The sequence below is a fragment of the Galdieria sulphuraria genome, assembly GCF_000341285.1.
Source record: "Galdieria sulphuraria unplaced genomic scaffold scaf_63, whole genome shotgun sequence".
In the NCBI taxonomy this organism is placed as follows: domain Eukaryota; phylum Rhodophyta; class Bangiophyceae; order Galdieriales; family Galdieriaceae; genus Galdieria; species Galdieria sulphuraria.
Window position 1 is genome coordinate 1 of NW_005178412.1, and position 9,739 is coordinate 9,739.

At 35.1% G+C, this 9,739-nt stretch overlaps 3 protein-coding genes across 3 annotated transcripts; all 3 read left to right on the forward strand.

Moving 5' to 3' along the window:
- Position 1: 1 nt before the first annotated feature.
- Gasu_58310 (archaeal ATPase) lies at positions 2–1,345 on the forward strand (the record flags this gene model as incomplete). The annotated part of the gene is made up of 2 exons (XM_005702969.1): positions 2–1,054; positions 1,113–1,345. Coding segments are annotated over 2 exons (1,229 nt in total), but the record flags the coding sequence as incomplete, so codon positions are not given.
- Positions 1,346–1,940: 595 nt separating this feature from the next.
- Positions 1,941–3,221, forward strand: Gasu_58320 (uncharacterized protein). Its single transcript, XM_005702970.1, has 2 exons — positions 1,941–2,029; positions 2,317–3,221. The coding sequence occupies exons 1-2, from the start codon at positions 1,950–1,952 to the stop codon at positions 2,522–2,524; spliced, it is 288 nt and encodes a 95-aa protein (XP_005703027.1). The 5' UTR covers positions 1,941–1,949; the 3' UTR covers positions 2,525–3,221.
- Positions 3,222–5,210: 1,989 nt separating this feature from the next.
- On the forward strand, positions 5,211–7,311 carry Gasu_58330 (archaeal ATPase). Its single transcript, XM_005702971.1, has 2 exons — positions 5,211–6,290; positions 6,575–7,311. The coding sequence occupies exons 1-2, from the start codon at positions 5,265–5,267 to the stop codon at positions 7,256–7,258; spliced, it is 1,710 nt and encodes a 569-aa protein (XP_005703028.1). The 5' UTR covers positions 5,211–5,264; the 3' UTR covers positions 7,259–7,311.
- The last annotated feature ends 2,428 nt before the right edge of the window (positions 7,312–9,739 follow it).

Genomic DNA, 9,739 nt, shown 5'->3' on the forward strand with positions numbered 1-9,739 from the left:
CGTGTTCCGGTTTGTAATGTCTTATGTAGTTCTTCATTTTCAGNAAATGAATTGGCAGACTCATTATTGGAATGTACAGGTGGAGTTCCTGGTTTGTNGACTCGTGCAGNAAATATGCTTTNGAATTATANAANAGCAAGAAGTCAGCCTTTCATATCGAAAGAAGAATGTTNGACTTGTANGAATGACTACGATTTCCGAAGAATTTGTGCTGAACCATTTGTGGAACGAATATNGAATTTGGACGAAGATAGAAAAAGTGTTTTTGATTTACTTTNGANGATGGCTCTTTATCGTATACCGTCTAAAGNAGATGATAGATNGACCTCGGAGTCCTTTTTATATGATGCCGNAACAGAAATGGGACTATATCGATATCCTATTGACCAGAATACTTTTCAAGTCCNAATTCCAAAAGTATTTGTTGNAATCTTCAAGAACGACCCTTCCATATCTTCTTTGGAAAAGATACTTCTTGGATCACTTGATGTCGAACCAGNAGATTGTTTCTTCTATTCAAAGTGTCGTGTATTTGAAGGAATTGTTGCTTTACGACNAGTTTNGATGTTGTCTTCAAAGAATCGAAATGAGTNGAGGGAATTGTTGTGTCAATTGTCTCCGATATGGAAACAAANGAAACTTCCAATCAGTACAATATCACCTATTCACTATANGAAGTCTGTTGTTAGTTCTAGAGAAACAAGAAGTGAATCGAACAAGAGTCGAAGAACTTTTGCCAATACTGAATGGAATAAGATTATTCGAGAGACACTTTATTNAGAGACTATTTACATTCCTTTGGACGCTACTTCTCATAGTCCTGATATTATATTCAAATTACAATCTCCTGTGGAACCCAAAGTTCTTACTGTTGGAGTTGCTTGTAAAGGACGTTGGAGGTCGGAAGGAATTGGCTGGTCAGATATTANAGATGAAGCCAAGAAATTTTNAGATCCTGTTTATGATCAAGTCTTATCCAGTGCAATGGATTATCATCATTGTATGCTTATTATCGTTAGTACAAAGTTATCATNGAATGTTTCTAATGAGTTGGGTAATCAAAGTTCGTTGTTACTCCAGTGGAATGTTTATTAGAAATGATTCGTTCAAAGTACCTGATAATTGTGAACTTGTTATTCTTTGTGAAAGAGATATCCAAATGCNGATTGACGAAGAAATATNGAATGGACTTGAAAGAGCATTTCATGTTTCTCATAATCCTACTTTTTGGGATTTTGGATNAGATTTACTTCATAGAATCCGTAACAGTTTCTNAAGTTGGCAATAGATTCTAACTCAGTCCTTCCCTTTGTTTTGAAGAGCAAATAAACTATTTTTTGTATGTTTGAAACTTAGTTACATCTTACTTTTTTGCCTCTTTGGAGACCATACATTCTTTCCCGAAAAGAGTTTATTAGCTGGCTGACAAGGCTGGTTCACAGTAGTTCATTCTTATCTAGCCATTTTACATGGCTATGTAATTGCATAATACATTCTGAATATTATCAATACTAAACATACGACAATTGTATTCAATAAGTTGAGTCATTTTTGGTGTCTATGACAATAGATTGGCTATTTTGAAGCAATTGTAGAAAACTTTGTTGGGAAAGGCTCTCAAGTCATGAAAAAGTCCGTATTGGAGAAAAAGAAAACTCTATATGACACCAGAAAGAGCTTTGTCTTTGCTCCAATTGTTTCAGAATCTCACATTCTTTCTTCTCTTCTACGTATGAATGGAATATTTGTTGAAATTGAAACGTTTCTAAAATGTTTCGATTTTTCAGCATAGTCTCACAATGGATGACTTCAAAAGACTGTTGGATCAGTTTGTTACCAAAATAAATCGCTATGGAAGCTTGAGACACGTTGATAATGACTCAATTTGAGCAATGGAAAGTTATACAACAAAAAACTTTTTATTCAAAATAAAAAGCAAGGCTTAAACTATGGTATCTTACTTCTCAACTTTGGAAACTGTGAAGGTTCTAAAACAAACCTTCATCAGCCAGAGACCCGATGTGATTGGGTGAGCACCCAAGTTTCCATAACCAAACATAAACTTTACCTTTCTGAAAGGTAGAATGAGTCTTCAACTAGATTAGGTTTGATAGAACCACAAATTGGCGGACAAAAGATTGTAGATTGTTGTGCAAACTTCAAAGATGTAATGATGATGGAACTTGGTTGAATCGATCGAAAGCTGCTTGGTTTTCATATTAACAGAATAAGAAATATTTTACTAGAATCTTTTGTTTGGAATTGTAAGTTTGTAATACGTTGAACCCTTTAGAGGAGTGGCTATTTGACAAATAGTAAAGGAGAAAGAAATGTAGTCAGATTGAAAAGTTTTGGTAAATCCTGCACCATCAATCGTTTTCAAACAGTTATCTGTCGCAATGATTTAGACAAAAGGTATGTTTCTAGTACCTGGAAAATCTTGTTTGGAAGGAACTTTGCTGAGATGTGGAATGCCCTGGCAGATAGTATTGTTGCAAAAGATTACTATCACATATTCAAATAGATAGTTAGTTATGTATTCTTATCACATTGACATTGTTGCAAGATATTGTATAATTCCATTGCAGTATGTTGTCCACATAGGAATGCTTCATGTTGAGTCATTGGCTCTACACTCAAACGTACCTGACTTTGAGTCATCCAGAAACTTTCTTGTGACTACTACTCTCCTCAGGGAATGTTAGATTGAGTTTTTACTATGGCTACTCCGGTATATTTTGATATATGCAATATTTGGATAGTCAACAAACACAAAAAGTTATAACCTCAAACTTTGCCATTCATTGACTGGGTCTACACACAAGTGCCAAGGATTATATCGAGTCAGTGAGTATTAGAAAACATACAAATAGGGACACAATTTACGGGGTAAAGTTTAGAGTACTGTTAAAGTAAAGGAGCTCATAGAGAGAGTATCTCAAACGGTTGCTGAAAGATTGAAAGCTGCAAAGATCGTCCCTTTCCAGATTCAACCCTATAGTTCTCTTCAAATGAAAGTCAACAGTGAAAAGTTATAAGAGTATTCGTTAATAGCACTGTTAGATCATTTATGTTTCTAGTTTCCAAAAAAAGAAGAAGAAGCAGAGCAGTCTTTCTACTACAAGAGCTTAAGTTCCATTGTTTCCTAATTTTTTGTTTTAAAATTATCCATTCGAAGAACCCACCACTTGTCATCATAACAAGCTAAATGTACATCGGCAATCGTACCTAATTATACAGTATTGAAAAGAAGGAGACTGTATGCCGATTTGAACAACGCTATGTGTACGATTGCAATCTTGCTTTAGCAATGTTATCTTTTCTTGCAAGAGTTTGCTAAATGGGAATGTTTTAAAATCATCTATAAAAAGAATTGTAAAAGGATTGCTCAGATGTTTCTGCTATGACGAGAAACACTGAAATGTAAACTCCTTTCTGTTATAATAGCTTTTTTTTTTGGGCATAGAGACTTTACTGATTTTTGGTACTCTTATAAACCGAAAGTTTGTACACTTTTTAAACCTTTTGTTATTTGTCCATTTTTTGGAAATGTCTCTTTAACAGCTAAAATACTCCTATAGTCAACATCACCTTGCTTTTTCAGTAAAAACTTTTATCATTTATGTAAAACGATACAACAAAACGACTGGGTAAGATGACTATTGAAATTTTTCTTTTGGTAGAATTCGTGATAAATAAATTAACGATCATCCATAAAGGAATAGATATGAGACATTGAGACAAACTATATAAATACCTATCTACAAGGTGTATCAAAACAACAATGTCTAGGAAAATCAATCATAGCAAGGAGCAATCTATCTCTGGTCAGAATCTTCTTTAAACGCTCCGTCAACTTATTAACGAGCGTCCTAATTATCTAATAATATGACCCTGTTAAAGAAGCAATTCAAAGGCAAATAATAAAGACAACTATGACAGATGGGTAGAAATAGTCACTGGATTTCTTCTGCATGCTATTCTGAGAAATGTCTTTTATGTTCCAAATCTGATCACAAACCTACAATGCGTCTCTTTAAAAAGAGTATCTTACTAAATGAAAACGGACATAACTAAAGAGCCCAAAAATAAAAGGAATAGGATTCGACTAAGAATCTAGTTAAGGTTCCTACAAACTATCTTAAAAATGTGAACCCAAGGGCTGATATCGACAAGAGCCTAAAGGACCAAGATTCTGACTGCAGATATGCACGAAAAATATTCTAAAACGACACTCAATAAAAATCTGCTGATTTACGAGAGAGATGAAAGGTTCACGACCTTGAGTTATTTGGAATCCAATGCCTTGGTTATCTCCTCGAAAAACAAACAGCGAATTTCCAAGGAATACCAGAGTTTAAACAACGATATCTCTTGAATGGAATATATAAAAGTAACAGAGGTATTCAATAATGGACAATCCAAAAAGACAATACAAGCCAAGTGGAGCTCAACGTCTCAAAGGAAAAGGTGGGACTGTTACAATAGAAACAATTCAAAGCTTGAAATATGTTCAAAGAGAGGTTTAAATTCCGAAATTTCATTTTTACAACTTTAATCCCTCGATAGGTTTGAAGTGGCTAAAGTGTAATAAACCAACTTAAAGATATCCAAAGTAACTGTATAGCCGCCCTGGAAACTCTTGAAAAACATTATCAATTTGTCCAATTTACAATTTGTGTTTAGGTCATTCGTTGTTGAAAGTTTCGAGTTGTATCAGTCTTTGGATAATGCAAACAATATACCGATTAAAAGAACCACAAATTGACAGGGAAGAGGACGTCAGGACAATCATACAGACGTTTCTTTTTCAGTTCTCGGAGAAGGCGTACGGTGGGCCTTCGTTCAATCGCCCGGCTTGCTGTTTTGCGCCACATATTTATGGAGCCGGCAAAACATTTGTAGGCCAAAACTTTTCGGCCTATTTGAATATTTTTGCAGAGCGTGAGTGTTCCAATGCACAGACTTTTCAACAACTACACAGTTCAAACGATAACCCCCAACCGAGTGAGTTGAAAGTGCCTTGGAAACACTTTGCGGAAAAAACTTTGTCAGTTTGCTTTAAACTAGAAGAGAGCTTTTCTGATGCTCCTTTTCCGAGTTTTCGGAAGGCTTTGATGTATAATATAATTTTGAACTCTTAACGACAAAATGGTAAAGATACGGACGCTCTTCAGATAGCTGAAAGGACGGTAAAGAATTTTGATACTGTAGGAGCTATTGATTATCTTCTCTAACAATTTCAGAAACAATATTTATTTTTGATGATAGACGAACTTAGCCACCTGAGTTACCTCACCACATACTATAGTGAACTTACCACGAAACAGTTCGTCGAGTCTGACCCAAGATATGTACCTTTCCGGAATTTCTTCCGTATTTTACGTGATTTGTTGATTACAGGGAAGGTAATTGTCTATTTGGCAGGTCGGACTGCTGAAATCTCAGCCCCCCTGTCTGATGCTCGCTCCAGTAGTGTGAGTCTCCATATGTTGCGGTTGAATCCCTTTAACCTCCATGATATTAACGAATATATTGAGCTGGCAACTTATAGTGGAAAGTCCTTGAAGGACTGGTTATTGCCCTCCGATGATTTACGACATCGATTCGTAGAATTGTTGAAAAAGAAGACAGGAGGTATTCCGTTGATTGTAAGGAATACTTTATTAGCCCTAGTAGAGAAAGTTTCAAACTTATCGCAACCTGTTATCAACGCTGAAAATATGGAACTTTTGTTAGATAGTGTCTTTAGCTCTTTACTACTAGAGTCAGTAACGTTTATTATTCCAGAGATACTAGATTCCGCAACCCTTCTTCGATATCAATTTGTCCTTTTGAATTATCAACTCGGAACGATTTTCCCAATCGGATTTGCAACTACTCTATGTGGAACGAGAACTTATTTGATGGACTTGGTTGCAACTTTTGGGTTTTATTCTGAAATTTGTGAAACTGACGGGATTGATTTGGGCACTAAATTCAAGATTGGTTGTTGTGAATTTATATTGAGAGCTCATAGCAACTATAACTTTTTCCGTGAGGCTACTGAACTCTTTCCTTTATCTCCGTTTAGTTATATTCCCGACACTGCAACAGCAAAAGGAGTCTTCTTTGAATTTATATTTATGAAGATCTTTCGTTTTCGCTTATTAACTTTTCTTCATTCTAGTTCCTCGCCTATTGTACATTCTGCTATTCCAGGAATTTTCCAGGGTTCCTTTATTGAACAGGACAATATTTCTTATTCTATGGAATCAACAAAATCTTATGATATACCCATCTTGAGAAATGTCTCTCATTCATTTTCTGACTCATTATAGAAAACATTTACAACATTGTGGTATTTTTGTTCCAAAAGAGGGCAATTCGAGTGGTCCTGATGCATATGTTGTATTCCATAATGAACAAACACGTTATGTTGTTGGATTTTCATTCAAATTTTATCACAAAACTAAATTGTCGAAAACAAATTATTAATAGAGGAAGCAAAAAAATTTTTCCAAGGGAGTTGTTTCCGTTTTGAATAACGAATCTTTTTCATCTGTTCAACTTCGTTTTCAGTTTGTGGTAGTAGTGTACTAGATATGATCAATCTGTAGGTTTCTCTACTGAAGAACAGAACATTGTTGAAGACGCAAGTCGTTTTGTGACTCAACATTCTTCGGGATCAACTTTGAATGAAAGTAGTCGATCATGTCTGCAATTGGTAATTGTTTCTCAAAGGAACCTTGAAATATATTTGGGAAGAGATAATGTCGAAACGTTGAGGAAAATTGGGGAAGCAAACCGAGGAGAGTTCAGTAAAAACTTTTCAGTATGGTGTGAAACTGTCTTTGAGTCGATGTCCAATGAATATGTTTCGCCTTTGGAGCAATCAAATGTTACTTTACGAGTGGCTCGAAATATAAGACCGAGAACCAATGAGGAGAATAGGATGCAAATGGAAGAGCTTCAAAGTGCTATGCAAGTGGAAGGAGGAGATGCACGAGGCGAACAAAGGGTTGCAGCATCGAGTTCTTTGTCTTCGTCATTTGATTGGAATACTTTCCTAAGAGAATATTGTCATTTTACGGAAGCTCCTTTAATTGAGCGTTATGCTCATCAATTGCGATTGTTTAGCCCACTATCTTTTCCTTACTTGAATGACACACGTTTATCTCGCTATGGTATAGCTCCACAGGACATTCCATTGATAGTTGACGGAATACATGAGTTTCTTGAGCAACAATCGATGAACGTGGATCTTGTTGAAAGATAAACTTTTTCAAGGCTGGATTATTGTGTTTCTAAAATAAAACTATAGTTTGAAGAAAATTGTATTCAGAATATTCAGTGTTTTATGATTACATAGCACCTAATACTACGTCTTGTTTCTGCTATTTACTCTTTGGTCATAGCCAACTTAATACACCACTGTCGATAAGTACTACAATTGTTTTTTTTGGAAACAAGTTAGAACTGTTTGCCTTTTGATATCGCTATTGTATCCACCACGACTGTAGTCGAGATACGAATTCAAATTGTTAGCGTATCCAAGTCTCTTGTTATTCCTCTTAAGACAAACTATGACTTGAGTGTTTACTCAAAACCAAAAAGCTGATTCTGACTAAGAAATTATATTTCTTAAAGAGTCAGTTGCATAAAATTGACAAATAAATAAGCAGGTCTGAAAAGTCTAGAAAATTTGGGTTTGCAATCTATGGCAGCAAAGTTCTGAGTTCAAAAAGCTATAACAGAATGACGTACACGCTTCAGTGCTACTTGTTCCATTTGAAACAATTCAGGTGTCCTTTCTTAGTTTGTTTACAGATTCTTTGGAAACATCATAATTAAGCAAATTGCAAAAAGATGACTCTGCAATAAAAGGATGACACCCCTATTTAGAACGTTCTTCAAATCGACATGCAGCTTGATATTTACAAATATTGAAAATTGAGGCAACTCATAATCGATCGAGGTTATTGCTTTATGATCAAGATTGGAAAGAAACGGGAAACTAGTAGAATTGGTCTGCTGAACAGAATGTTGAACATCTAATGCACTGTCATCTTATGGGACGTTTTGAGAATGACAATTTAAAACACAGCTGAAGATGGAGACAACTCAGGCACATATTTCTACTTTCTTAGACTTGGAAATAACCTATTCATTTATTATAACAGAGAAAAAAGAAAGGATAGAATAAAATTTGTTGTTCTGGAGGAAATGATTGATTCTTTGTCGATAGAATACAAAAATTGAGTCAGACCATACAAGCTAAACACATGCTATCATTTCGTACTCGAAGAGAACGCATAGGACAACCGTAATTTGAGAATCTGGTTGCTGAATAAAACATGATAATTGGTTCTAGCAAGATGAGCCGAAACACTTTAAAAATCCAATAGAATAAGTTTAGATATTTTGATAAGTAGATGAGGCATATCGAACAAGTTGGACATAACATGATTTGAATAAAGTTGCATCGTAGAAAGAGAAGCAATATGCGGGAACGAGAGAAAAATTGATCGAGAGCAAGGAACCGAACAATCGGGCAAAGTCAGCGATCTTTAAAAAATTTCAATATAGAACATTATAAAAGCGACTCTTATACTGAAAAGGCAACAAAAGCAGTGCAAACAAAAGAAAAGAGAAGAAAAAAATTGAAAAAAGGTAAGCTCGCACTCATTCAGAGCAATCGCCTAGAGCCCTATCGATAATTAATATTTCAAATCAATAGAGAATTGTCAAAGACAATCACAATACAAACATCCATCAAAAAATGAGCAATGAAGGATACACAAGACTTTACTACGCTATCCTGGGAAATGAATCGGTTGTACAAACAGTGCGAAAATTGCTTACACTCCAAAAACTGTTGCGGAGCTACAGACTGACTTCTCCATCTTGAAAACAGCCACAAAGGACAAAAATCTAACATACAGAAAGTTACTCTGTGAACTGACCAATACACTCAACTGTGAGTCTGACTGGTTTCTTGTTCTTGAAGAATATCTTAGAAATATTAACCCAAAGACTGATTCCAAACAACCGACAACAAGAGAAGAATTTCAGTTGTTGGTCAATGTTGTTTCTGAGTTTTGATAAAACTACGATATTTTGATCCTTCTTTGCACATTTTTTGGTGGTTCTTTTGCCATCATCAACTTTTGCAGTTTTAGTGATAAGCTGCTTATTATCAAGATTGTAAAAAAGAAGTTTGATGATTTCTGAGAACTAAGTGAATGCTTTATTTGCGAGTTGCTACATTTCTATTAAATAACACTATTTCAACTAGATTTCCTTAGTAGACTGCACAGGAGAATGACTCGGTCGATACATTAGTGTATTGTTTCAAGTGTTTGGGCCGATGTCTTTGAACATGTTTCAAAACTAAAAGCGTTTCACTTGAAGGCTATTATTGGTGTCAATTTTGCAAGATTGCAATGATTCAAAGTGAATAGAATTTACATACATACATTTGGACTTGTAACTAAAATGAAAACTTTTCTTTCTTGTCCAAATTCTAAAGTGGCTACACAAGAATATCTCAAAACATTCTTGAAGTTGTCTGCTACGCTGTCTTTCTGGTTTGTTGAAAAAAGAACGGTAACTCTATGTATTATAATTCTCAAAGACTGAAACGGAAAAAGTTGTTTGTAGATTTCACTTGGACGATCCTTCCTAGTTTTTGTTAACTGAATAGAAGAGAGTTTTTCTCGGTTTTAGACAACAAACAAAGGGAATGGCAACTAAAGTT

What these genes read in the sequence shown, in the direction of transcription:
- Gasu_58320 (XM_005702970.1), top strand. Translation starts at nt 1,950, where the DNA reads ATGGTATCTTACTTCTCAACTTTGGAAACTGTGAAGGTTCTAAAACAA. An exon ending in CAGAGACCCGATGTGATTGG is followed by an intron (nt 2,030 to 2,316) that starts GTGAGCACCCAA and finishes TTTGACAAATAG; the next exon opens with TAAAGGAGAAAGAAATGTAG.
- Gasu_58330 (XM_005702971.1), top strand. Translation starts at nt 5,265, where the DNA reads ATGATAGACGAACTTAGCCACCTGAGTTACCTCACCACATACTATAGT. An exon ending in ATATACCCATCTTGAGAAAT is followed by an intron (nt 6,291 to 6,574) that starts GTCTCTCATTCA and finishes TTGTGGTAGTAG; the next exon opens with TGTACTAGATATGATCAATC.